Here is a 27,205-nt window from a genome sequence, read left to right as displayed (position 1 = left end):
TTTATTTTTTTTAATTTCTTTTCACTATTTTTATTTAAGCCTATTAAAAAAAGACCAGCAAGGCTTTGGATACAATATGATTCCTGATTTTTGAATGTAAATAACATTTTTATTCTTTATTTCATATGTATTCTTTTATGTAAAAGATATATTGCTGATTTTTCCTCCATTGTCAAACTCTAGTTATATTGTTTTTATATCCTAAAACAATCCCCCTCCCCCTTTTTTCTCTCTGTCGACGTATGTGTGAATTTAATCTGTTCGTGATATTTTTTTATATAATGTTTCAATACATATTCAAGTATAGTTCGATTCTAGACCCCCTCCCCCCCAAAAAAAGAGGGAAGAAATGTATAACCCGTGAAAAGGTTAAATTCTGGTGTATGTATATTTTTTCAAATCGGCTAATAAAATGAAGAATAAAGAAGAGAAAAGAAGAAAGAAAGAAAGAAAGACAAAAAGACAGAATTCAGATATAAATAAATTTGTCATTTTGGGGTGGGACACAGCTTCATTTAGAAGTTTGTTATGTACAACAATAATAAGACTCTTTTTGAAAAATATTGGTGGCCCTGAAAAGGGCCGTTTGTGAAGTTAAACTTCTCGTTGTTTACTTGCTGCTGGTGTACTTTGTGACGGCTTTGGTACCTTCACTGACAGCGTGCTTGGCCAATTCACCGGGTAGGAGCAGACGAACTGCAGTCTGGATCTCCCGAGATGTGATGGTAGATCTCTTGTTGTAGTGAGCGAGACGGGAAGCTTCTGCAGCGATTCTCTCAAAGATATCGTTGACAAAACTGTTCATGATAGACATAGCCTTTGAGGATACTCCAGTGTCTGGGTGCACCTGTCTCAAGACTTTGTAGATGTAGATGGCATAGGATTCTCTCCTCTTCCTCCTCCTTTTCTTGTCACCGCCGGGTCTGGCAGTCTTTGCCTTTGTTACGGCCTTTTTGGCTCCTTTGGTTCCAACTTTTGGTGGCATTTTTGACAGATGTATACTCTCTGAAATGTAATCAGTGAATGATGGCCGTAAATAAAAATTTCTATTTATACTCGGCAAAACGGATTGAAAGTTTTACTTAACGCGAACTTCGGAGAGAGCACCTTCTAACATTCAACCTAACTACCTGGAAGAAGCGATGATTTGATTGGTTTAGAACTGAAACATCTTTCAATCCGTTTTGCGGGTATAAATAGTAAAATACCACCTAACGGGGTAATCATTGTTTATACTTGTTCAAGTCAAACAACGTATTAAATCAAAATGTCAGGACGAGGAAAAGGAGGAAAAGCAAAAGCAAAGGCAAAGTCTAGGTCATCCCGTGCCGGACTTCAGTTCCCAGTAGGTCGTATCCACAGACTTTTGAGGAAAGGAAACTACGCCGAGAGAGTTGGTGCCGGAGCACCAGGTCTACCTTGCCGCTGTCTTGGAATACTTAGCAGCTGAGGTTTTGGAGTTGGCAGGAAATGCTGCCCGTGACAACAAGAAGAGCAGAATCATCCCCCGTCATCTCCAGTTGGCCATCAGAAACGACGAAGAATTGAACAAACTTCTCTCTGGTGTAACCATTGCACAAGGTGGTGTTTTACCAAACATCCAGGCTGTACTTCTGCCAAAGAAGACACAGAAAGCTGCCAAGTAAAGTCAACACTACAGAAACTTCACTTACAACGGCCCTTTTCAGGGCCACCAACATTTTTCAAAAAGAATCTGACTTTGTTGTGCAATCTCAAACATAGCTCACTCCCTCCATTTCTCTTGTCTTTATCTCTTTATTTTTCCTTTTCTTTATAAACAGCATACAGATGTCTACTTTCTTATTATATATATAACAATATTTGATGTGGAAAAAAAATGAAGAACAGTACGAGTTTCTTTTTTTCCCCTATAAAAGTCCAAGAAAATAAACAACTATATATAAACGTAGATTCGATGAAAATGCGCAAGCACGAGAGGAAGAAAAACTCATAGTTGTTAGTGGTCAATATTGCATATATTTTTGGTGTAAATTTAGTTGCAGTCCTATATATTATACTATATAAGCACACACATTACAATCTATGACCTTATTTTTATATAATATATATTCGTTCGTTCGTTCGTTCGTTCGTTCGTTCGTTCGTTCGTTCGTTCGTTCGTTCGTTGTCTGTCTAACTGTGATCTATGTGAATTCTTTTCTTCCTCTTCTGCTGTCACATTCTCTTAGATATATAATATATATTTTGTATTCCTATACAAAGTACTTATGCGTATGTTTATAGTTGTGTAGATTATTTTTTAGCTCAAATCCTTTGTATTTGCAAAATTCGTATATAAACAATAAAGAATACTTCAACAATGTGCAAGTTTCCCAGTATGCGTGCAGTATACTATATAGAGAATATCATGGCTTTACATGATACAGAGACTAGAGAATACAGACACTGTATAGCTAGAGAGAACACAAAGACTATAGAGAGGATAAAAAGTGTTCTCTTTGTTTTAAGACACTGAGACGAGTGACAATTGTGTACTATAGTAAGCATGTCTATACGAGAAACTGGCTACACACACTAAGAAAACGGCTGCATTTCTATACCACTGGCTATTGATGAAAATGGATGGATGATGTTTTTTTTTCTCTTTTTCTTCTTCTATTTTGCTCTTTAATTTACATTTCCTGTCAATTATTAATTTCGTGTCAGACTGTTGATTAAACAATTATTTATTATTTGAATAAAGATTATTATTAAGTTCTGCATTACTCTTGATTATTATTTTTTTTGGTCTTATGTCAAATTTTCGCTGACACTATCAGAATAGAAACAAATTGTGCCAATTGTTAGCTTGGGGGTGAACAATCTTTAGCTTCAGTCCAAAAAGGGATCGAAAGCTGTGAAAGTAACTTCCAGATCAGTCCAATCATAATACAGAGATTTCAACCAATCAACGTGAGTTTTATTACCCCGAAAGGCCAATCAGTGTCGTGTTTGCAAACATTGCGGCTAGCACAAATACACTAACATTCGAAGTTTCAAAGTATTCTGTCGTGTAATCGTAGATTTTCACAGAGAACATATCGCAATGGCTCGTACAAAGCAGACCGCCCGTAAATCCACTGGAGGAAAAGCTCCAAGAAAACAACTTGCCACCAAGGCCGCCCGTAAGAGCGCACCTGCCACTGGTGGAGTAAAGAAGCCACATAGATACAGGCCAGGAACAGTCGCTCTTCGTGAGATCAGAAGATACCAGAAAAGTACTGAACTCCTCATCAGGAAACTCCCCTTCCAGAGATTAGTTCGTGAAATTGCTCAAGACTTCAAGACTGATCTACGTTTCCAGAGCTCTGCCGTTATGGCCCTCCAGGAAGCCAGTGAAGCTTACCTCGTTGGTCTTTTCGAGGACACCAACTTGTGTGCAATCCACGCCAAGAGAGTCACCATCATGCCCAAAGACATCCAGTTGGCTCGCAGAATCCGTGGAGAACGTGCTTAAACTGACCTTTACTCTATACAATAACGGCCCTTTTAAGGGCCACCAATATTTTCCAAAAAGAGTCTGAATATGTTGTACATCAAAATCAAAAATAGCTGAAACCCCCTCTCCACATCTTTCTTTATTTTTCTTTCTCTCCACATCTCTCTTTATTCTTCTTTCTTATTATCTTTTTTTTTTGCACTTAAGATTAGACAAGTCAGGTTACTGTATTGATAGGAGAAAAATATAGAGAAACTTATTTCAAAACATGCAAAGAAAATAAATAAAAGGATAAATAGAGAGAGAGACATACATATTTTTTATTTATCTAATTCTTCCAAATCCTTCGGGAAAAAACAAGAATGTTATACATTTTCTGGTATACCCTCCTGAAAAAATTAACATACATGTATACATTTAAATAAAAAAAAAAAAGGTAAGAAAAAACATACTCCAAGAACAATACAATCCATCTTCTAATTACAGAATTATTAAAATGTATTTCTTTCTAATTTCTGTGGTTATATTTTTCTCTAAATTGCATTTTTCTCGGTCTTATTTTCTCACTTATTTTTTAGATGCTTTTTGTATGTAATTTTTACTCATATTGTGTATTCTACTGTGACAACATGAGAAGATTCAATTATTTTATATTTCTGAAATATATTTTCGGTACGGGTCCAAGTAGTCCACCTTAAATTCTCATTGAAAACTTTGTCTCCATCAATTGTGTGTTACAGAAAGAACTTTTTCTTGAATACCTTTATTTTGTGCTTAAAATGCATCTATTTTGGGTGCTCTATGTGCCTTATAAATGATGTGAACATGTGTGCGGATGAATCTTTTTTTCCCATTGGTGGAGAAAAATAGACAAGGCGCAATAATTCATTCATTCAATGATGTACCAATTGTGGTATTTAAAAAGTGAGGCTGCACTGTGTACATTTCAAAAACCTATGACTACATGTATAAAGTAGCTGCTAAATTTAGAAAGATTCCTAATTAGTTGTTAAAAGATGAGCATTGATTGTATACATGTAATAATAACATGTTTGAAATGTGAATTTCCCGGGACATCTTTATTGAAACTGGTAAAGGTGATTTTGAGAAAAATTATCATGCACACCTGTTTTTATTTACAAGTCTATCTGTCCATGCTTAAATAACTGACTGGTATGCTGTAGATTAGTTTTGCTTTTACTCTCTTAAGTCTGCAGAGCTGCAGTGGACTATCTCTGAAACTGTATCTTTTGAACAAGAAAAATACTGTATAAAAAGATTTTCTTTAAACTAATTGTTTTTATATTGCAATTGCACATTGTTAACTCCTGCTTATGTATGCAGTGTGATATGTTCTTGTATTTTAAGTAAAAGGAAATAAATCTCTTTCACATTGGAAAATATAAGAAGTATTAATTGATGATGGAGATCATTAGTTATTTGGTCCATCTCTTATAATCTTTGTATTTTTATTTGTATACAGTTTGAAATATTTTATTTTCACATATTTTCAGAGAAGTGGATTGAAAGTGTACAGAATTCCTACAGAGTTACCTCCCCGATTTAGACGAAAACAACCAATCAGGTCCAACCTATCAAAAATTCAGTGGTATTTCTTTTAGGGCCGCGTTCATCAGATATATAGCATAATTTGGATATAGTTGTCATTCGTTTTATCGAACTTCAAAAAGCAAACAACATGTCAGGAAGAGGTAAAGGAGGAAAAGGTCTAGGTAAAGGAGGCGCCAAACGTCACAGGAAGGTGTTGCGTGATAATATCCAAGGTATCACCAAACCAGCAATCCGTCGTTTAGCAAGACGAGGTGGTGTCAAACGTATCTCTGGTCTTATCTACGAAGAAACACGTGGTGTCTTGAAAGTCTTTTTGGAAAATGTCATCCGTGATGCTGTCACATACACTGAGCATGCAAAGAGGAAAACTGTCACCGCCATGGATGTTGTCTACGCCCTGAAACGTCAAGGCCGTACCCTTTACGGATTCGGAGGTTAAACAGCCAGCTGAAAAATACAAATACAACGGCCCTTTTCAGGGCCACCAACATTTTTCAAAAAGAATCTGCATTTGTTGTACTTAAAAAGAAAACCATAGCTTTCTCCTGTCCAACTTTCTTTACTTTCCTTTTTCTTTTATTCGTTTATTTTTTTTAATTTCTTTTCACTATTTTTATTTAAGCCTATTAAAAAAAGACCAGCAAGGCTTTGGATACAATATGATTCCTGATTTTTGAATGTAAATAACATTTTTATTCTTTATTTCATATGTATTCTTTTATGTAAAAGATATATTGCTGATTTTTCCTCCATTGTCAAACTCTAGTTATATTGTTTTTATATCCTAAAACAATCCCCCTCCCCCTTTTTTCTCTCTGTCGACGTATGTGTGAATTTAATCTGTTCGTGATATTTTTTTATATAATGTTTCAATACATATTCAAGTATAGTTCGATTCTAGACCCCCTCCCCCCCAAAAAAAGAGGGAAGAAATGTATAACCCGTGAAAAGGTTAAATTCTGGTGTATGTATATTTTTTCAAATCGGCTAATAAAATGAAGAATAAAGAAGAGAAAAGAAGAAAGAAAGAAAGAAAGACAAAAAGACAGAATTCAGATATAAATAAATTTGTCATTTTGGGGTGGGACACAGCTTCATTTAGAAGTTTGTTATGTACAACAATAATAAGACTCTTTTTGAAAAATATTGGTGGCCCTGAAAAGGGCCGTTTGTGAAGTTAAACTTCTCGTTGTTTACTTGCTGCTGGTGTACTTTGTGACGGCTTTGGTACCTTCACTGACAGCGTGCTTGGCCAATTCACCGGGTAGGAGCAGACGAACTGCAGTCTGGATCTCCCGAGATGTGATGGTAGATCTCTTGTTGTAGTGAGCGAGACGGGAAGCTTCTGCAGCGATTCTCTCAAAGATATCGTTGACAAAACTGTTCATGATAGACATAGCCTTTGAGGATACTCCAGTGTCTGGGTGCACCTGTCTCAAGACTTTGTAGATGTAGATGGCATAGGATTCTCTCCTCTTCCTCCTCCTTTTCTTGTCACCGCCGGGTCTGGCAGTCTTTGCCTTTGTTACGGCCTTTTTGGCTCCTTTGGTTCCAACTTTTGGTGGCATTTTTGACAGATGTATACTCTCTGAAATGTAATCAGTGAATGATGGCCGTAAATAAAAATTTCTATTTATACTCGGCAAAACGGATTGAAAGTTTTTACTTAACGCGAACTTCGGAGAGAGCACCTTCTAACATTCAACCTAACTACCTGGAAGAAGCGATGATTTGATTGGTTTAGAACTGAAACATCTTTCAATCCGTTTTGCGGGTATAAATAGTAAAATACCACCTAACGGGGTAATCATTGTTTATACTTGTTCAAGTCAAACAACGTATTAAATCAAAATGTCAGGACGAGGAAAAGGAGGAAAAGCAAAAGCAAAGGCAAAGTCTAGGTCATCCCGTGCCGGACTTCAGTTCCCAGTAGGTCGTATCCACAGACTTTTGAGGAAAGGAAACTACGCCGAGAGAGTTGGTGCCGGAGCACCAGTCTACCTTGCCGCTGTCTTGGAATACTTAGCAGCTGAGGTTTTGGAGTTGGCAGGAAATGCTGCCCGTGACAACAAGAAGAGCAGAATCATCCCCCGTCATCTCCAGTTGGCCATCAGAAACGACGAAGAATTGAACAAACTTCTCTCTGGTGTAACCATTGCACAAGGTGGTGTTTTACCAAACATCCAGGCTGTACTTCTGCCAAAGAAGACACAGAAAGCTGCCAAGTAAAGTCAACACTACAGAAACTTCACTTACAACGGCCCTTTTCAGGGCCACCAACATTTTTCAAAAAGAATCTGACTTTGTTGTGCAATCTCAAACATAGCTCACTCCCTCCATTTCTCTTGTCTTTATCTCTTTATTTTTCCTTTTCTTTATAAACAGCATACAGATGTCTACTTTCTTATTATATATATAACAATATTTGATGTGGAAAAAAAATGAAGAACAGTACGAGTTTCTTTTTTTCCCCTATAAAAGTCCAAGAAAATAAACAACTATATATAAACGTAGATTCGATGAAAATGCGCAAGCACGAGAGGAAGAAAAACTCATAGTTGTTAGTGGTCAATATTGCATATATTTTTGGTGTAAATTTAGTTGCAGTCCTATATATTATACTATATAAGCACACACATTACAATCTATGACCTTATTTTTATATAATATATATTCGTTCGTTCGTTCGTTCGTTCGTTCGTTCGTTCGTTCGTTCGTTCGTTCGTTCGTTGTCTGTCTAACTGTGATCTATGTGAATTCTTTTCTTCCTCTTCTGCTGTCACATTCTCTTAGATATATAATATATATTTTGTATTCCTATACAAAGTACTTATGCGTATGTTTATAGTTGTGTAGATTATTTTTTAGCTCAAATCCTTTGTATTTGCAAAATTCGTATATAAACAATAAAGAATACTTCAACAATGTGCAAGTTTCCCAGTATGCGTGCAGTATACTATATAGAGAATATCATGGCTTTACATGATACAGAGACTAGAGAATACAGACACTGTATAGCTAGAGAGAACACAAAGACTATAGAGAGGATAAAAAGTGTTCTCTTTGTTTTAAGACACTGAGACGAGTGACAATTGTGTACTATAGTAAGCATGTCTATACGAGAAACTGGCTACACACACTAAGAAAACGGCTGCATTTCTATACCACTGGCTATTGATGAAAATGGATGGATGATGTTTTTTTTTCTCTTTTTCTTCTTCTATTTTGCTCTTTAATTTACATTTCCTGTCAATTATTAATTTCGTGTCAGACTGTTGATTAAACAATTATTTATTATTTGAATAAAGATTATTATTAAGTTCTGCATTACTCTTGATTATTATTTTTTTTGGTCTTATGTCAAATTTTCGCTGACACTATCAGAATAGAAACAAATTGTGCCAATTGTTAGCTTGGGTGTGAACAATCTTTAGCTTCAGTCCAAAAAGGGATCGAAAGCTGTGAAAGTAACTTCCAGATCAGTCCAATCATAATACAGAGATTTCAACCAATCAACGTGAGTTTTATTACCCCGAAAGGCCAATCAGTGTCGTGTTTGCAAACATTGCGGCTAGCACAAATACACTAACATTCGAAGTTTCAAAGTATTCTGTCGTGTAATCGTAGATTTTCACAGAGAACATATCGCAATGGCTCGTACAAAGCAGACCGCCCGTAAATCCACTGGAGGAAAAGCTCCAAGAAAACAACTTGCCACCAAGGCCGCCCGTAAGAGCGCACCTGCCACTGGTGGAGTAAAGAAGCCACATAGATACAGGCCAGGAACAGTCGCTCTTCGTGAGATCAGAAGATACCAGAAAAGTACTGAACTCCTCATCAGGAAACTCCCCTTCCAGAGATTAGTTCGTGAAATTGCTCAAGACTTCAAGACTGATCTACGTTTCCAGAGCTCTGCCGTTATGGCCCTCCAGGAAGCCAGTGAAGCTTACCTCGTTGGTCTTTTCGAGGACACCAACTTGTGTGCAATCCACGCCAAGAGAGTCACCATCATGCCCAAAGACATCCAGTTGGCTCGCAGAATCCGTGGAGAACGTGCTTAAACTGACCTTTACTCTATACAATAACGGCCCTTTTAAGGGCCACCAATATTTTCCAAAAAGAGTCTGAATATGTTGTACATCAAAATCAAAAATAGCTGAAACCCCCTCTCCACATCTTTCTTTATTTTTCTTTCTCTCCACATCTCTCTTTATTCTTCTTTCTTATTATCTTTTTTTTTTGCACTTAAGATTAGACAAGTCAGGTTACTGTATTGATAGGAGAAAAATATAGAGAAACTTATTTCAAAACATGCAAAGAAAATAAATAAAAGGATAAATAGAGAGAGAGACATACATATTTTTTATTTATCTAATTCTTCCAAATCCTTCGGGAAAAAACAAGAATGTTATACATTTTCTGGTATACCCTCCTGAAAAAATTAACATACATGTATACATTTAAATAAAAAAAAAAAGGTAAGAAAAAACATACTCCAAGAACAATACAATCCATCTTCTAATTACAGAATTATTAAAATGTATTTCTTTCTAATTTCTGTGGTTATATTTTTCTCTAAATTGCATTTTTCTCGGTCTTATTTTCTCACTTATTTTTTAGATGCTTTTTGTATGTAATTTTTACTCATATTGTGTATTCTACTGTGACAACATGAGAAGATTCAATTATTTTATATTTCTGAAATATATTTTCGGTACGGGTCCAAGTAGTCCACCTTAAATTCTCATTGAAAACTTTGTCTCCATCAATTGTGTGTTACAGAAAGAACTTTTTCTTGAATACCTTTATTTTGTGCTTAAAATGCATCTATTTTGGGTGCTCTATGTGCCTTATAAATGATGTGAACATGTGTGCGGATGAATCTTTTTTTCCCATTGGTGGAGAAAAATAGACAAGGCGCAATAATTCATTCATTCAATGATGTACCAATTGTGGTATTTAAAAAGTGAGGCTGCACTGTGTACATTTCAAAAACCTATGACTACATGTATAAAGTAGCTGCTAAATTTAGAAAGATTCCTAATTAGTTGTTAAAAGATGAGCATTGATTGTATACATGTAATAATAACATGTTTGAAATGTGAATTTCCCGGGACATCTTTATTGAAACTGGTAAAGGTGATTTTGAGAAAAATTATCATGCACACCTGTTTTTATTTACAAGTCTATCTGTCCATGCTTAAATAACTGACTGGTATGCTGTAGATTAGTTTTGCTTTTACTCTCTTAAGTCTGCAGAGCTGCAGTGGACTATCTCTGAAACTGTATCTTTTGAACAAGAAAAATACTGTATAAAAAGATTTTCTTTAAACTAATTGTTTTTATATTGCAATTGCACATTGTTAACTCCTGCTTATGTATGCAGTGTGATATGTTCTTGTATTTTAAGTAAAAGGAAATAAATCTCTTTCACATTGGAAAATATAAGAAGTATTAATTGATGATGGAGATCATTAGTTATTTGGTCCATCTCTTATAATCTTTGTATTTTTATTTGTATACAGTTTGAAATATTTTATTTTCACATATTTTCAGAGAAGTGGATTGAAAGTGTACAGAATTCCTACAGAGTTACCTCCCCGATTTAGACGAAAACAACCAATCAGGTCCAACCTATCAAAAATTCAGTGGTATTTCTTTTAGGGCCGCGTTCATCAGATATATAGCATAATTTGGATATAGTTGTCATTCGTTTTATCGAACTTCAAAAAGCAAACAACATGTCAGGAAGAGGTAAAGGAGGAAAAGGTCTAGGTAAAGGAGGCGCCAAACGTCACAGGAAGGTGTTGCGTGATAATATCCAAGGTATCACCAAACCAGCAATCCGTCGTTTAGCAAGACGAGGTGGTGTCAAACGTATCTCTGGTCTTATCTACGAAGAAACACGTGGTGTCTTGAAAGTCTTTTTGGAAAATGTCATCCGTGATGCTGTCACATACACTGAGCATGCAAAGAGGAAAACTGTCACCGCCATGGATGTTGTCTACGCCCTGAAACGTCAAGGCCGTACCCTTTACGGATTCGGAGGTTAAACAGCCAGCTGAAAAATACAAATACAACGGCCCTTTTCAGGGCCACCAACATTTTTCAAAAAGAATCTGCATTTGTTGTACTTAAAAAGAAAACCATAGCTTTCTCCTGTCCAACTTTCTTTACTTTCCTTTTTCTTTTATTCGTTTATTTTTTTTAATTTCTTTTCACTATTTTTATTTAAGCCTATTAAAAAAAGACCAGCAAGGCTTTGGATACAATATGATTCCTGATTTTTGAATGTAAATAACATTTTTATTCTTTATTTCATATGTATTCTTTTATGTAAAAGATATATTGCTGATTTTTCCTCCATTGTCAAACTCTAGTTATATTGTTTTTATATCCTAAAACAATCCCCCTCCCCCTTTTTTCTCTCTGTCGACGTATGTGTGAATTTAATCTGTTCGTGATATTTTTTTATATAATGTTTCAATACATATTCAAGTATAGTTCGATTCTAGACCCCCTCCCCCCCAAAAAAAGAGGGAAGAAATGTATAACCCGTGAAAAGGTTAAATTCTGGTGTATGTATATTTTTTCAAATCGGCTAATAAAATGAAGAATAAAGAAGAGAAAAGAAGAAAGAAAGAAAGAAAGACAAAAAGACAGAATTCAGATATAAATAAATTTGTCATTTTGGGGTGGGACACAGCTTCATTTAGAAGTTTGTTATGTACAACAATAATAAGACTCTTTTTGAAAAATATTGGTGGCCCTGAAAAGGGCCGTTTGTGAAGTTAAACTTCTCGTTGTTTACTTGCTGCTGGTGTACTTTGTGACGGCTTTGGTACCTTCACTGACAGCGTGCTTGGCCAATTCACCGGGTAGGAGCAGACGAACTGCAGTCTGGATCTCCCGAGATGTGATGGTAGATCTCTTGTTGTAGTGAGCGAGACGGGAAGCTTCTGCAGCGATTCTCTCAAAGATATCGTTGACAAAACTGTTCATGATAGACATAGCCTTTGAGGATACTCCAGTGTCTGGGTGCACCTGTCTCAAGACTTTGTAGATGTAGATGGCATAGGATTCTCTCCTCTTCCTCCTCCTTTTCTTGTCACCGCCGGGTCTGGCAGTCTTTGCCTTTGTTACGGCCTTTTTGGCTCCTTTGGTTCCAACTTTTGGTGGCATTTTTGACAGATGTATACTCTCTGAAATGTAATCAGTGAATGATGGCCGTAAATAAAAATTTCTATTTATACTCGGCAAAACGGATTGAAAGTTTTTACTTAACGCGAACTTCGGAGAGAGCACCTTCTAACATTCAACCTAACTACCTGGAAGAAGCGATGATTTGATTGGTTTAGAACTGAAACATCTTTCAATCCGTTTTGCGGGTATAAATAGTAAAATACCACCTAACGGGGTAATCATTGTTTATACTTGTTCAAGTCAAACAACGTATTAAATCAAAATGTCAGGACGAGGAAAAGGAGGAAAAGCAAAAGCAAAGGCAAAGTCTAGGTCATCCCGTGCCGGACTTCAGTTCCCAGTAGGTCGTATCCACAGACTTTTGAGGAAAGGAAACTACGCCGAGAGAGTTGGTGCCGGAGCACCAGTCTACCTTGCCGCTGTCTTGGAATACTTAGCAGCTGAGGTTTTGGAGTTGGCAGGAAATGCTGCCCGTGACAACAAGAAGAGCAGAATCATCCCCCGTCATCTCCAGTTGGCCATCAGAAACGACGAAGAATTGAACAAACTTCTCTCTGGTGTAACCATTGCACAAGGTGGTGTTTTACCAAACATCCAGGCTGTACTTCTGCCAAAGAAGACACAGAAAGCTGCCAAGTAAAGTCAACACTACAGAAACTTCACTTACAACGGCCCTTTTCAGGGCCACCAACATTTTTCAAAAAGAATCTGACTTTGTTGTGCAATCTCAAACATAGCTCACTCCCTCCATTTCTCTTGTCTTTATCTCTTTATTTTTCCTTTTCTTTATAAACAGCATACAGATGTCTACTTTCTTATTATATATATAACAATATTTGATGTGGAAAAAAAATGAAGAACAGTACGAGTTTCTTTTTTTCCCCTATAAAAGTCCAAGAAAATAAACAACTATATATAAACGTAGATTCGATGAAAATGCGCAAGCACGAGAGGAAGAAAAACTCATAGTTGTTAGTGGTCAATATTGCATATATTTTTGGTGTAAATTTAGTTGCAGTCCTATATATTATACTATATAAGCACACACATTACAATCTATGACCTTATTTTTATATAATATATATTCGTTCGTTCGTTCGTTCGTTCGTTCGTTCGTTCGTTCGTTCGTTCGTTCGTTCGTTGTCTGTCTAACTGTGATCTATGTGAATTCTTTTCTTCCTCTTCTGCTGTCACATTCTCTTAGATATATAATATATATTTTGTATTCCTATACAAAGTACTTATGCGTATGTTTATAGTTGTGTAGATTATTTTTTAGCTCAAATCCTTTGTATTTGCAAAATTCGTATATAAACAATAAAGAATACTTCAACAATGTGCAAGTTTCCCAGTATGCGTGCAGTATACTATATAGAGAATATCATGGCTTTACATGATACAGAGACTAGAGAATACAGACACTGTATAGCTAGAGAGAACACAAAGACTATAGAGAGGATAAAAAGTGTTCTCTTTGTTTTAAGACACTGAGACGAGTGACAATTGTGTACTATAGTAAGCATGTCTATACGAGAAACTGGCTACACACACTAAGAAAACGGCTGCATTTCTATACCACTGGCTATTGATGAAAATGGATGGATGATGTTTTTTTTTTCTCTTTTTCTTCTTCTATTTTGCTCTTTAATTTACATTTCCTGTCAATTATTAATTTCGTGTCAGACTGTTGATTAAACAATTATTTATTATTTGAATAAAGATTATTATTAAGTTCTGCATTACTCTTGATTATTATTTTTTTTGGTCTTATGTCAAATTTTCGCTGACACTATCAGAATAGAAACAAATTGTGCCAATTGTTAGCTTGGGGTGAACAATCTTTAGCTTCAGTCCAAAAAGGGATCGAAAGCTGTGAAAGTAACTTCCAGATCAGTCCAATCATAATACAGAGATTTCAACCAATCAACGTGAGTTTTATTACCCCGAAAGGCCAATCAGTGTCGTGTTTGCAAACATTGCGGCTAGCACAAATACACTAACATTCGAAGTTTCAAAGTATTCTGTCGTGTAATCGTAGATTTTCACAGAGAACATATCGCAATGGCTCGTACAAAGCAGACCGCCCGTAAATCCACTGGAGGAAAAGCTCCAAGAAAACAACTTGCCACCAAGGCCGCCCGTAAGAGCGCACCTGCCACTGGTGGAGTAAAGAAGCCACATAGATACAGGCCAGGAACAGTCGCTCTTCGTGAGATCAGAAGATACCAGAAAAGTACTGAACTCCTCATCAGGAAACTCCCCTTCCAGAGATTAGTTCGTGAAATTGCTCAAGACTTCAAGACTGATCTACGTTTCCAGAGCTCTGCCGTTATGGCCCTCCAGGAAGCCAGTGAAGCTTACCTCGTTGGTCTTTTCGAGGACACCAACTTGTGTGCAATCCACGCCAAGAGAGTCACCATCATGCCCAAAGACATCCAGTTGGCTCGCAGAATCCGTGGAGAACGTGCTTAAACTGACCTTTACTCTATACAATAACGGCCCTTTTAAGGGCCACCAATATTTTCCAAAAAGAGTCTGAATATGTTGTACATCAAAATCAAAAATAGCTGAAACCCCCTCTCCACATCTTTCTTTATTTTTCTTTCTCTCCACATCTCTCTTTATTCTTCTTTCTTATTATCTTTTTTTTTTGCACTTAAGATTAGACAAGTCAGGTTACTGTATTGATAGGAGAAAAATATAGAGAAACTTATTTCAAAACATGCAAAGAAAATAAATAAAAGGATAAATAGAGAGAGAGACATACATATTTTTTATTTATCTAATTCTTCCAAATCCTTCGGGAAAAAACAAGAATGTTATACATTTTCTGGTATACCCTCCTGAAAAAATTAACATACATGTATACATTTAAATAAAAAAAAAAAGGTAAGAAAAAAACATACTCCAAGAACAATACAATCCATCTTCTAATTACAGAATTATTAAAATGTATTTCTTTCTAATTTCTGTGGTTATATTTTTCTCTAAATTGCATTTTTCTCGGTCTTATTTTCTCACTTATTTTTTAGATGCTTTTTGTATGTAATTTTTACTCATATTGTGTATTCTACTGTGACAACATGAGAAGATTCAATTATTTTATATTTCTGAAATATATTTTCGGTACGGGTCCAAGTAGTCCACCTTAAATTCTCATTGAAAACTTTGTCTCCATCAATTGTGTGTTACAGAAAGAACTTTTTCTTGAATACCTTTATTTTGTGCTTAAAATGCATCTATTTTGGGTGCTCTATGTGCCTTATAAATGATGTGAACATGTGTGCGGATGAATCTTTTTTTCCCATTGGTGGAGAAAAATAGACAAGGCGCAATAATTCATTCATTCAATGATGTACCAATTGTGGTATTTAAAAAGTGAGGCTGCACTGTGTACATTTCAAAAACCTATGACTACATGTATAAAGTAGCTGCTAAATTTAGAAAGATTCCTAATTAGTTGTTAAAAGATGAGCATTGATTGTATACATGTAATAATAACATGTTTGAAATGTGAATTTCCCGGGACATCTTTATTGAAACTGGTAAAGGTGATTTTGAGAAAAATTATCATGCACACCTGTTTTTATTTACAAGTCTATCTGTCCATGCTTAAATAACTGACTGGTATGCTGTAGATTAGTTTTGCTTTTACTCTCTTAAGTCTGCAGAGCTGCAGTGGACTATCTCTGAAACTGTATCTTTTGAACAAGAAAAATACTGTATAAAAAGATTTTCTTTAAACTAATTGTTTTTATATTGCAATTGCACATTGTTAACTCCTGCTTATGTATGCAGTGTGATATGTTCTTGTATTTTAAGTAAAAGGAAATAAATCTCTTTCACATTGGAAAATATAAGAAGTATTAATTGATGATGGAGATCATTAGTTATTTGGTCCATCTCTTATAATCTTTGTATTTTTATTTGTATACAGTTTGAAATATTTTATTTTCACATATTTTCAGAGAAGTGGATTGAAAGTGTACAGAATTCCTACAGAGTTACCTCCCCGATTTAGACGAAAACAACCAATCAGGTCCAACCTATCAAAAATTCAGTGGTATTTCTTTTAGGGCCGCGTTCATCAGATATATAGCATAATTTGGATATAGTTGTCATTCGTTTTATCGAACTTCAAAAAGCAAACAACATGTCAGGAAGAGGTAAAGGAGGAAAAGGTCTAGGTAAAGGAGGCGCCAAACGTCACAGGAAGGTGTTGCGTGATAATATCCAAGGTATCACCAAACCAGCAATCCGTCGTTTAGCAAGACGAGGTGGTGTCAAACGTATCTCTGGTCTTATCTACGAAGAAACACGTGGTGTCTTGAAAGTCTTTTTGGAAAATGTCATCCGTGATGCTGTCACATACACTGAGCATGCAAAGAGGAAAACTGTCACCGCCATGGATGTTGTCTACGCCCTGAAACGTCAAGGCCGTACCCTTTACGGATTCGGAGGTTAAACAGCCAGCTGAAAAATACAAATACAACGGCCCTTTTCAGGGCCACCAACATTTTTCAAAAAGAATCTGCATTTGTTGTACTTAAAAAGAAAACCATAGCTTTCTCCTGTCCAACTTTCTTTACTTTCCTTTTTCTTTTATTCGTTTATTTTTTTTAATTTCTTTTCACTATTTTTATTTAAGCCTATTAAAAAAAGACCAGCAAGGCTTTGGATACAATATGATTCCTGATTTTTGAATGTAAATAACATTTTTATTCTTTATTTCATATGTATTCTTTTATGTAAAAGATATATTGCTGATTTTTCCTCCATTGTCAAACTCTAGTTATATTGTTTTTATATCCTAAAACAATCCCCCTCCCCCTTTTTTCTCTCTGTCGACGTATGTGTGAATTTAATCTGTTCGTGATATTTTTTTATATAATGTTTCAATACATATTCAAGTATAGTTCGATTCTAGACCCCCTCCCCCCCAAAAAAAGAGGGAAGAAATGTATAACCCGTGAAAAGGTTAAATTCTGGTGTATGTATATTTTTTCAAATCGGCTAATAAAATGAAGAATAAAGAAGAGAAAAGAAGAAAGAAAGAAAGAAAGACAAAAAGACAGAATTCAGATATAAATAAATTTGTCATTTTGGGGTGGGACACAGCTTCATTTAGAAGTTTGTTATGTACAACAATAATAAGACTCTTTTTGAAAAATATTGGTGGCCCTGAAAAGGGCCGTTTGTGAAGTTAAACTTCTCGTTGTTTACTTGCTGCTGGTGTACTTTGTGACGGCTTTGGTACCTTCACTGACAGCGTGCTTGGCCAATTCACCGGGTAGGAGCAGACGAACTGCAGTCTGGATCTCCCGAGATGTGATGGTAGATCTCTTGTTGTAGTGAGCGAGACGGGAAGCTTCTGCAGCGATTCTCTCAAAGATATCGTTGACAAAACTGTTCATGATAGACATAGCCTTTGAGGATACTCCAGTGTCTGGGTGCACCTGTCTCAAGACTTTGTAGATGTAGATGGCATAGGATTCTCTCCTCTTCCTCCTCCTTTTCTTGTCACCGCCGGGTCTGGCAGTCTTTGCCTTTGTTACGGCCTTTTTGGCTCCTTTGGTTCCAACTTTTGGTGGCATTTTTGACAGATGTATACTCTCTGAAATGTAATCAGTGAATGATGGCCGTAAATAAAAATTTCTATTTATACTCGGCAAAACGGATTGAAAGTTTTTACTTAACGCGAACTTCGGAGAGAGCACCTTCTAACATTCAACCTAACTACCTGGAAGAAGCGATGATTTGATTGGTTTAGAACTGAAACATCTTTCAATCCGTTTTGCGGGTATAAATAGTAAAATACCACCTAACGGGGTAATCATTGTTTATACTTGTTCAAGTCAAACAACGTATTAAATCAAAATGTCAGGACGAGGAAAAGGAGGAAAAGCAAAAGCAAAGGCAAAGTCTAGGTCATCCCGTGCCGGACTTCAGTTCCCAGTAGGTCGTATCCACAGACTTTTGAGGAAAGGAAACTACGCCGAGAGAGTTGGTGCCGGAGCACCAGTCTACCTTGCCGCTGTCTTGGAATACTTAGCAGCTGAGGTTTTGGAGTTGGCAGGAAATGCTGCCCGTGACAACAAGAAGAGCAGAATCATCCCCCGTCATCTCCAGTTGGCCATCAGAAACGACGAAGAATTGAACAAACTTCTCTCTGGTGTAACCATTGCACAAGGTGGTGTTTTACCAAACATCCAGGCTGTACTTCTGCCAAAGAAGACACAGAAAGCTGCCAAGTAAAGTCAACACTACAGAAACTTCACTTACAACGGCCCTTTTCAGGGCCACCAACATTTTTCAAAAAGAATCTGACTTTGTTGTGCAATCTCAAACATAGCTCACTCCCTCCATTTCTCTTGTCTTTATCTCTTTATTTTTCCTTTTCTTTATAAACAGCATACAGATGTCTACTTTCTTATTATATATATAACAATATTTGATGTGGAAAAAAAATGAAGAACAGTACGAGTTTCTTTTTTTCCCCTATAAAAGTCCAAGAAAATAAACAACTATATATAAACGTAGATTCGATGAAAATGCGCAAGCACGAGAGGAAGAAAAACTCATAGTTGTTAGTGGTCAATATTGCATATATTTTTGGTGTAAATTTAGTTGCAGTCCTATATATTATACTATATAAGCACACACATTACAATCTATGACCTTATTTTTATATAATATATATATTCGTTCGTTCGTTCGTTCGTTCGTTCGTTCGTTCGTTCGTTCGTTCGTTCGTTCGTTGTCTGTCTAACTGTGATCTATGTGAATTCTTTTCTTCCTCTTCTGCTGTCACATTCTCTTAGATATATAATATATATTTTGTATTCCTATACAAAGTACTTATGCGTATGTTTATAGTTGTGTAGATTATTTTTTAGCTCAAATCCTTTGTATTTGCAAAATTCGTATATAAACAATAAAGAATACTTCAACAATGTGCAAGTTTCCCAGTATGCGTGCAGTATACTATATAGAGAATATCATGGCTTTACATGATACAGAGACTAGAGAATACAGACACTGTATAGCTAGAGAGAACACAAAGACTATAGAGAGGATAAAAAGTGTTCTCTTTGTTTTAAGACACTGAGACGAGTGACAATTGTGTACTATAGTAAGCATGTCTATACGAGAAACTGGCTACACACACTAAGAAAACGGCTGCATTTCTATACCACTGGCTATTGATGAAAATGGATGGATGATGTTTTTTTTTCTCTTTTTCTTCTTCTATTTTGCTCTTTAATTTACATTTCCTGTCAATTATTAATTTCGTGTCAGACTGTTGATTAAACAATTATTTATTATTTGAATAAAGATTATTATTAAGTTCTGCATTACTCTTGATTATTATTTTTTTTGGTCTTATGTCAAATTTTCGCTGACACTATCAGAATAGAAACAAATTGTGCCAATTGTTAGCTTGGGGTGAACAATCTTTAGCTTCAGTCCAAAAAGGGATCGAAAGCTGTGAAAGTAACTTCCAGATCAGTCCAATCATAATACAGAGATTTCAACCAATCAACGTGAGTTTTATTACCCCGAAAGGCCAATCAGTGTCGTGTTTGCAAACATTGCGGCTAGCACAAATACACTAACATTCGAAGTTTCAAAGTATTCTGTCGTGTAATCGTAGATTTTCACAGAGAACATATCGCAATGGCTCGTACAAAGCAGACCGCCCGTAAATCCACTGGAGGAAAAGCTCCAAGAAAACAACTTGCCACCAAGGCCGCCCGTAAGAGCGCACCTGCCACTGGTGGAGTAAAGAAGCCACATAGATACAGGCCAGGAACAGTCGCTCTTCGTGAGATCAGAAGATACCAGAAAAGTACTGAACTCCTCATCAGGAAACTCCCCTTCCAGAGATTAGTTCGTGAAATTGCTCAAGACTTCAAGACTGATCTACGTTTCCAGAGCTCTGCCGTTATGGCCCTCCAGGAAGCCAGTGAAGCTTACCTCGTTGGTCTTTTCGAGGACACCAACTTGTGTGCAATCCACGCCAAGAGAGTCACCATCATGCCCAAAGACATCCAGTTGGCTCGCAGAATCCGTGGAGAACGTGCTTAAACTGACCTTTACTCTATACAATAACGGCCCTTTTAAGGGCCACCAATATTTTCCAAAAAGAGTCTGAATATGTTGTACATCAAAATCAAAAATAGCTGAAACCCCCTCTCCACATCTTTCTTTATTTTTCTTTCTCTCCACATCTCTCTTTATTCTTCTTTCTTATTATCTTTTTTTTTTTGCACTTAAGATTAGACAAGTCAGGTTACTGTATTGATAGGAGAAAAATATAGAGAAACTTATTTCAAAACATGCAAAGAAAATAAATAAAAGGATAAATAGAGAGAGAGACATACATATTTTTTATTTATCTAATTCTTCCAAATCCTTCGGGAAAAAACAAGAATGTTATACATTTTCTGGTATACCCTCCTGAAAAAATTAACATACATGTATACATTTAAATAAAAAAAAAAAAGGTAAGAAAAAACATACTCCAAGAACAATACAATCCATCTTCTAATTACAGAATTATTAAAATGTATTTCTTTCTAATTTCTGTGGTTATATTTTTCTCTAAATTGCATTTTTCTCGGTCTTATTTTCTCACTTATTTTTTAGATGCTTTTTGTATGTAATTTTTACTCATATTGTGTATTCTACTGTGACAACATGAGAAGATTCAATTATTTTATATTTCTGAAATATATTTTCGGTACGGGTCCAAGTAGTCCACCTTAAATTCTCATTGAAAACTTTGTCTCCATCAATTGTGTGTTACAGAAAGAACTTTTTCTTGAATACCTTTATTTTGTGCTTAAAATGCATCTATTTTGGGTGCTCTATGTGCCTTATAAATGATGTGAACATGTGTGCGGATGAATCTTTTTTTCCCATTGGTGGAGAAAAATAGACAAGGCGCAATAATTCATTCATTCAATGATGTACCAATTGTGGTATTTAAAAAGTGAGGCTGCACTGTGTACATTTCAAAAACCTATGACTACATGTATAAAGTAGCTGCTAAATTTAGAAAGATTCCTAATTAGTTGTTAAAAGATGAGCATTGATTGTATACATGTAATAATAACATGTTTGAAATGTGAATTTCCCGGGACATCTTTATTGAAACTGGTAAAGGTGATTTTGAGAAAAATTATCATGCACACCTGTTTTTATTTACAAGTCTATCTGTCCATGCTTAAATAACTGACTGGTATGCTGTAGATTAGTTTTGCTTTTACTCTCTTAAGTCTGCAGAGCTGCAGTGGACTATCTCTGAAACTGTATCTTTTGAACAAGAAAAATACTGTATAAAAAGATTTTCTTTAAACTAATTGTTTTTATATTGCAATTGCACATTGTTAACTCCTGCTTATGTATGCAGTGTGATATGTTCTTGTATTTTAAGTAAAAGGAAATAAATCTCTTTCACATTGGAAAATATAAGAAGTATTAATTGATGATGGAGATCATTAGTTATTTGGTCCATCTCTTATAATCTTTGTATTTTTATTTGTATACAGTTTGAAATATTTTATTTTCACATATTTTCAGAGAAGTGGATTGAAAGTGTACAGAATTCCTACAGAGTTACCTCCCCGATTTAGACGAAAACAACCAATCAGGTCCAACCTATCAAAAATTCAGTGGTATTTCTTTTAGGGCCGCGTTCATCAGATATATAGCATAATTTGGATATAGTTGTCATTCGTTTTATCGAACTTCAAAAAGCAAACAACATGTCAGGAAGAGGTAAAGGAGGAAAAGGTCTAGGTAAAGGAGGCGCCAAACGTCACAGGAAGGTGTTGCGTGATAATATCCAAGGTATCACCAAACCAGCAATCCGTCGTTTAGCAAGACGAGGTGGTGTCAAACGTATCTCTGGTCTTATCTACGAAGAAACACGTGGTGTCTTGAAAGTCTTTTTGGAAAATGTCATCCGTGATGCTGTCACATACACTGAGCATGCAAAGAGGAAAACTGTCACCGCCATGGATGTTGTCTACGCCCTGAAACGTCAAGGCCGTACCCTTTACGGATTCGGAGGTTAAACAGCCAGCTGAAAAATACAAATACAACGGCCCTTTTCAGGGCCACCAACATTTTTCAAAAAGAATCTGCATTTGTTGTACTTAAAAAGAAAACCATAGCTTTCTCCTGTCCAACTTTCTTTACTTTCCTTTTTCTTTTATTCGTTTATTTTTTTTAATTTCTTTTCACTATTTTTATTTAAGCCTATTAAAAAAAGACCAGCAAGGCTTTGGATACAATATGATTCCTGATTTTTGAATGTAAATAACATTTTTATTCTTTATTTCATATGTATTCTTTTATGTAAAAGATATATTGCTGATTTTTCCTCCATTGTCAAACTCTAGTTATATTGTTTTTATATCCTAAAACAATCCCCCTCCCCCTTTTTTCTCTCTGTCGACGTATGTGTGAATTTAATCTGTTCGTGATATTTTTTTATATAATGTTTCAATACATATTCAAGTATAGTTCGATTCTAGACCCCCTCCCCCCCAAAAAAAGAGGGAAGAAATGTATAACCCGTGAAAAGGTTAAATTCTGGTGTATGTATATTTTTTCAAATCGGCTAATAAAATGAAGAATAAAGAAGAGAAAAGAAGAAAGAAAGAAAGAAAGACAAAAAGACAGAATTCAGATATAAATAAATTTGTCATTTTGGGGTGGGACACAGCTTCATTTAGAAGTTTGTTATGTACAACAATAATAAGACTCTTTTTGAAAAATATTGGTGGCCCTGAAAAGGGCCGTTTGTGAAGTTAAACTTCTCGTTGTTTACTTGCTGCTGGTGTACTTTGTGACGGCTTTGGTACCTTCACTGACAGCGTGCTTGGCCAATTCACCGGGTAGGAGCAGACGAACTGCAGTCTGGATCTCCCGAGATGTGATGGTAGATCTCTTGTTGTAGTGAGCGAGACGGGAAGCTTCTGCAGCGATTCTCTCAAAGATATCGTTGACAAAACTGTTCATGATAGACATAGCCTTTGAGGATACTCCAGTGTCTGGGTGCACCTGTCTCAAGACTTTGTAGATGTAGATGGCATAGGATTCTCTCCTCTTCCTCCTCCTTTTCTTGTCACCGCCGGGTCTGGCAGTCTTTGCCTTTGTTACGGCCTTTTTGGCTCCTTTGGTTCCAACTTTTGGTGGCATTTTTGACAGATGTATACTCTCTGAAATGTAATCAGTGAATGATGGCCGTAAATAAAAATTTCTATTTATACTCGGCAAAACGGATTGAAAGTTTTTACTTAACGCGAACTTCGGAGAGAGCACCTTCTAACATTCAACCTAACTACCTGGAAGAAGCGATGATTTGATTGGTTTAGAACTGAAACATCTTTCAATCCGTTTTGCGGGTATAAATAGTAAAATACCACCTAACGGGGTAATCATTGTTTATACTTGTTCAAGTCAAACAACGTATTAAATCAAAATGTCAGGACGAGGAAAAGGAGGAAAAGCAAAAGCAAAGGCAAAGTCTAGGTCATCCCGTGCCGGACTTCAGTTCCCAGTAGGTCGTATCCACAGACTTTTGAGGAAAGGAAACTACGCCGAGAGAGTTGGTGCCGGAGCACCAGTCTACCTTGCCGCTGTCTTGGAATACTTAGCAGCTGAGGTTTTGGAGTTGGCAGGAAATGCTGCCCGTGACAACAAGAAGAGCAGAATCATCCCCCGTCATCTCCAGTTGGCCATCAGAAACGACGAAGAATTGAACAAACTTCTCTCTGGTGTAACCATTGCACAAGGTGGTGTTTTACCAAACATCCAGGCTGTACTTCTGCCAAAGAAGACACAGAAAGCTGCCAAGTAAAGTCAACACTACAGAAACTTCACTTACAACGGCCCTTTTCAGGGCCACCAACATTTTTCAAAAAGAATCTGACTTTGTTGTGCAATCTCAAACATAGCTCACTCCCTCCATTTCTCTTGTCTTTATCTCTTTATTTTTCCTTTTCTTTATAAACAGCATACAGATGTCTACTTTCTTATTATATATATAACAATATTTGATGTGGAAAAAAAATGAAGAACAGTACGAGTTTCTTTTTTTCCCCTATAAAAGTCCAAGAAAATAAACAACTATATATAAACGTAGATTCGATGAAAATGCGCAAGCACGAGAGGAAGAAAAACTCATAGTTGTTAGTGGTCAATATTGCATATATTTTTGGTGTAAATTTAGTTGCAGTCCTATATATTATACTATATAAGCACACACATTACAATCTATGACCTTATTTTTATATAATATATATTCGTTCGTTCGTTCGTTCGTTCGTTCGTTCGTTCGTTCGTTCGTTCGTTCGTTCGTTGTCTGTCTAACTGTGATCTATGTGAATTCTTTTCTTCCTCTTCTGCTGTCACATTCTCTTAGATATATAATATATATTTTGTATTCCTATACAAAGTACTTATGCGTATGTTTATAGTTGTGTAGATTATTTTTTAGCTCAAATCCTTTGTATTTGCAAAATTCGTATATAAACAATAAAGAATACTTCAACAATGTGCAAGTTTCCCAGTATGCGTGCAGTATACTATATAGAGAATATCATGGCTTTACATGATACAGAGACTAGAGAATACAGACACTGTATAGCTAGAGAGAACACAAAGACTATAGAGAGGATAAAAAGTGTTCTCTTTGTTTTAAGACACTGAGACGAGTGACAATTGTGTACTATAGTAAGCATGTCTATACGAGAAACTGGCTACACACACTAAGAAAACGGCTGCATTTCTATACCACTGGCTATTGATGAAAATGGATGGATGATGTTTTTTTTTCTCTTTTTCTTCTTCTATTTTGCTCTTTAATTTACATTTCCTGTCAATTATTAATTTCGTGTCAGACTGTTGATTAAACAATTATTTATTATTTGAATAAAGATTATTATTAAGTTCTGCATTACTCTTGATTATTATTTTTTTTGGTCTTATGTCAAATTTTCGCTGACACTATCAGAATAGAAACAAATTGTGCCAATTGTTAGCTTGGGGTGAACAATCTTTAGCTTCAGTCCAAAAAGGGATCGAAAGCTGTGAAAGTAACTTCCAGATCAGTCCAATCATAATACAGAGATTTCAACCAATCAACGTGAGTTTTATTACCCCGAAAGGCCAATCAGTGTCGTGTTTGCAAACATTGCGGCTAGCACAAATACACTAACATTCGAAGTTTCAAAGTATTCTGTCGTGTAATCGTAGATTTTCACAGAGAACATATCGCAATGGCTCGTACAAAGCAGACCGCCCGTAAATCCACTGGAGGAAAAGCTCCAAGAAAACAACTTGCCACCAAGGCCGCCCGTAAGAGCGCACCTGCCACTGGTGGAGTAAAGAAGCCACATAGATACAGGCCAGGAACAGTCGCTCTTCGTGAGATCAGAAGATACCAGAAAAGTACTGAACTCCTCATCAGGAAACTCCCCTTCCAGAGATTAGTTCGTGAAATTGCTCAAGACTTCAAGACTGATCTACGTTTCCAGAGCTCTGCCGTTATGGCCCTCCAGGAAGCCAGTGAAGCTTACCTCGTTGGTCTTTTCGAGGACACCAACTTGTGTGCAATCCACGCCAAGAGAGTCACCATCATGCCCAAAGACATCCAGTTGGCTCGCAGAATCCGTGGAGAACGTGCTTAAACTGACCTTTACTCTATACAATAACGGCCCTTTTAAGGGCCACCAATATTTTCCAAAAAGAGTCTGAATATGTTGTACATCAAAATCAAAAATAGCTGAAACCCCCTCTCCACATCTTTCTTTATTTTTCTTTCTCTCCACATCTCTCTTTATTCTTCTTTCTTATTATCTTTTTTTTTTGCACTTAAGATTAGACAAGTCAGGTTACTGTATTGATAGGAGAAAAATATAGAGAAACTTATTTCAAAACATGCAAAGAAAATAAATAAAAGGATAAATAGAGAGAGAGACATACATATTTTTTATTTATCTAATTCTTCCAAATCCTTCGGGAAAAAACAAGAATGTTATACATTTTCTGGTATACCCTCCTGAAAAAATTAACATACATGTATACATTTAAATAAAAAAAAAAAGGTAAGAAAAAACATACTCCAAGAACAATACAATCCATCTTCTAATTACAGAATTATTAAAATGTATTTCTTTCTAATTTCTGTGGTTATATTTTTCTCTAAATTGCATTTTTCTCGGTCTTATTTTCTCACTTATTTTTTAGATGCTTTTTGTATGTAATTTTTACTCATATTGTGTATTCTACTGTGACAACATGAGAAGATTCAATTATTTTATATTTCTGAAATATATTTTCGGTACGGGTCCAAGTAGTCCACCTTAAATTCTCATTGAAAACTTTGTCTCCATCAATTGTGTGTTACAGAAAGAACTTTTCTTGAATACCTTTATTTTGTGCTTAAAATGCATCTATTTTGGGTGCTCTATGTGCCTTATAAATGATGTGAACATGTGTGCGGATGAATCTTTTTTTCCCATTGGTGGAGAAAAATAGACAAGGCGCAATAATTCATTCATTCAATGATGTACCAATTGTGGTATTTAAAAAGTGAGGCTGCACTGTGTACATTTCAAAAACCTATGACTACATGTATAAAGTAGCTGCTAAATTTAGAAAGATTCCTAATTAGTTGTTAAAAGATGAGCATTGATTGTATACATGTAATAATAACATGTTTGAAATGTGAATTTCCCGGGACATCTTTATTGAAACTGGTAAAGGTGATTTTGAGAAAAATTATCATGCACACCTGTTTTTATTTACAAGTCTATCTGTCCATGCTTAAATAACTGACTGGTATGCTGTAGATTAGTTTTGCTTTTACTCTCTTAAGTCCTGCAGAGCTGCAGTGGACTATCTCTGAAACTGTATCTTTTGAACAAGAAAAATACTGTATAAAAAGATTTTCTT

At 35.9% G+C, this 27,205-nt stretch overlaps 10 protein-coding genes and 1 pseudogene across 10 annotated transcripts; 8 read left to right on the top strand and 3 right to left on the bottom strand.

The window, feature by feature from the left end:
- Positions 1-610: 610 nt before the first annotated feature.
- Positions 611-985, bottom strand: LOC134684462 (histone H2B-like). The gene has a single exon (XM_063543747.1). It carries the CDS (start codon positions 983-985, stop codon positions 611-613), a length of 375 nt encoding a protein of 124 aa, XP_063399817.1.
- Positions 986-1,219: 234 nt separating this feature from the next.
- LOC134685495 (histone H2A-like) lies at positions 1,220-1,646 on the top strand (annotated as a pseudogene).
- A 1,421-nt stretch (positions 1,647-3,067) lies between these two features.
- On the top strand, positions 3,068-3,478 carry LOC134684461 (histone H3). The gene has a single exon (XM_063543746.1). It carries the CDS (start codon positions 3,068-3,070, stop codon positions 3,476-3,478), a length of 411 nt encoding a protein of 136 aa, XP_063399816.1.
- Positions 3,479-5,159: 1,681 nt separating this feature from the next.
- Positions 5,160-11,085, top strand: LOC134684460 (uncharacterized). The gene is made up of 4 exons (XM_063543745.1): positions 5,160-5,466; positions 6,891-7,222; positions 8,608-9,085; positions 10,766-11,085. Exons 1-4 carry the CDS (start codon positions 5,160-5,162, stop codon positions 11,083-11,085), a joined length of 1,437 nt encoding a protein of 478 aa, XP_063399815.1.
- Positions 11,086-11,839: 754 nt separating this feature from the next.
- On the bottom strand, positions 11,840-12,214 carry LOC134684459 (histone H2B-like). Its single transcript, XM_063543744.1, has one exon. The coding sequence runs from the start codon at positions 12,212-12,214 to the stop codon at positions 11,840-11,842; it is 375 nt and encodes a 124-aa protein (XP_063399814.1).
- A 235-nt stretch (positions 12,215-12,449) lies between these two features.
- Positions 12,450-12,875, top strand: LOC134684458 (histone H2A). Its single transcript, XM_063543742.1, has one exon. The coding sequence runs from the start codon at positions 12,498-12,500 to the stop codon at positions 12,873-12,875; it is 378 nt and encodes a 125-aa protein (XP_063399812.1). The 5' UTR covers positions 12,450-12,497.
- Positions 12,876-14,296: 1,421 nt separating this feature from the next.
- On the top strand, positions 14,297-14,707 carry LOC134684457 (histone H3). The gene has a single exon (XM_063543741.1). The coding sequence runs from the start codon at positions 14,297-14,299 to the stop codon at positions 14,705-14,707; it is 411 nt and encodes a 136-aa protein (XP_063399811.1).
- A 1,681-nt stretch (positions 14,708-16,388) lies between these two features.
- LOC134684456 (uncharacterized) lies at positions 16,389-22,317 on the top strand. Its single transcript, XM_063543740.1, has 4 exons — positions 16,389-16,695; positions 18,120-18,451; positions 19,838-20,315; positions 21,998-22,317. The coding sequence occupies exons 1-4, from the start codon at positions 16,389-16,391 to the stop codon at positions 22,315-22,317; spliced, it is 1,437 nt and encodes a 478-aa protein (XP_063399810.1).
- A 754-nt stretch (positions 22,318-23,071) lies between these two features.
- Positions 23,072-23,446, bottom strand: LOC134684455 (histone H2B-like). Its single transcript, XM_063543739.1, has one exon. It carries the CDS (start codon positions 23,444-23,446, stop codon positions 23,072-23,074), a length of 375 nt encoding a protein of 124 aa, XP_063399809.1.
- Positions 23,447-23,681: 235 nt separating this feature from the next.
- LOC134684454 (histone H2A) lies at positions 23,682-24,107 on the top strand. The gene has a single exon (XM_063543738.1). The coding sequence runs from the start codon at positions 23,730-23,732 to the stop codon at positions 24,105-24,107; it is 378 nt and encodes a 125-aa protein (XP_063399808.1). The 5' UTR covers positions 23,682-23,729.
- Positions 24,108-25,527: 1,420 nt separating this feature from the next.
- Positions 25,528-25,938, top strand: LOC134684453 (histone H3). Its single transcript, XM_063543737.1, has one exon. It carries the CDS (start codon positions 25,528-25,530, stop codon positions 25,936-25,938), a length of 411 nt encoding a protein of 136 aa, XP_063399807.1.
- The last annotated feature ends 1,267 nt before the right edge of the window (positions 25,939-27,205 follow it).

Source organism: Mytilus trossulus, chromosome 9 (assembly GCF_036588685.1).
Source record: "Mytilus trossulus isolate FHL-02 chromosome 9, PNRI_Mtr1.1.1.hap1, whole genome shotgun sequence".
NCBI lineage: Eukaryota > Metazoa > Mollusca > Bivalvia > Mytilida > Mytilidae > Mytilus > Mytilus trossulus.
The sequence above is the reverse complement of the archived record's forward strand: the minus strand, read 5'-3'. Positions and strand labels throughout refer to the sequence as shown.

Excerpts from the sequence above, each read along its gene's own strand:
- LOC134684455 (XM_063543739.1), bottom strand. The coding sequence starts at position 23,446 with ATGCCACCAAAAGTTGGAACCAAAGGAGCCAAAAAGGCCGTAACAAAG.
- LOC134684460 (XM_063543745.1), top strand. The coding sequence starts at position 5,160 with ATGTCAGGAAGAGGTAAAGGAGGAAAAGGTCTAGGTAAAGGAGGCGCC. Across the intron at positions 5,467-6,890 it reads TACCCTTTACGGATTCGGAG|GACGAGGAAAAGGAGGAAAA; the intron begins GTTAAACAGCCA and ends TCAAAATGTCAG. Across the intron at positions 9,086-10,765 it reads TCGCAGAATCCGTGGAGAAC|CAAACAACATGTCAGGAAGA; the intron begins GTGCTTAAACTG and ends AACTTCAAAAAG.
- LOC134684459 (XM_063543744.1), bottom strand. The coding sequence starts at position 12,214 with ATGCCACCAAAAGTTGGAACCAAAGGAGCCAAAAAGGCCGTAACAAAG.
- LOC134684461 (XM_063543746.1), top strand. The coding sequence starts at position 3,068 with ATGGCTCGTACAAAGCAGACCGCCCGTAAATCCACTGGAGGAAAAGCT.
- LOC134684458 (XM_063543742.1), top strand. The coding sequence starts at position 12,498 with ATGTCAGGACGAGGAAAAGGAGGAAAAGCAAAAGCAAAGGCAAAGTCT.
- LOC134684454 (XM_063543738.1), top strand. The coding sequence starts at position 23,730 with ATGTCAGGACGAGGAAAAGGAGGAAAAGCAAAAGCAAAGGCAAAGTCT.
- LOC134684457 (XM_063543741.1), top strand. The coding sequence starts at position 14,297 with ATGGCTCGTACAAAGCAGACCGCCCGTAAATCCACTGGAGGAAAAGCT.
- LOC134684462 (XM_063543747.1), bottom strand. The coding sequence starts at position 985 with ATGCCACCAAAAGTTGGAACCAAAGGAGCCAAAAAGGCCGTAACAAAG.
- LOC134684453 (XM_063543737.1), top strand. The coding sequence starts at position 25,528 with ATGGCTCGTACAAAGCAGACCGCCCGTAAATCCACTGGAGGAAAAGCT.
- LOC134684456 (XM_063543740.1), top strand. The coding sequence starts at position 16,389 with ATGTCAGGAAGAGGTAAAGGAGGAAAAGGTCTAGGTAAAGGAGGCGCC. Across the intron at positions 16,696-18,119 it reads TACCCTTTACGGATTCGGAG|GACGAGGAAAAGGAGGAAAA; the intron begins GTTAAACAGCCA and ends TCAAAATGTCAG. Across the intron at positions 18,452-19,837 it reads TTTTACCAAACATCCAGGCT|CACAAATACACTAACATTCG; the intron begins GTACTTCTGCCA and ends CATTGCGGCTAG.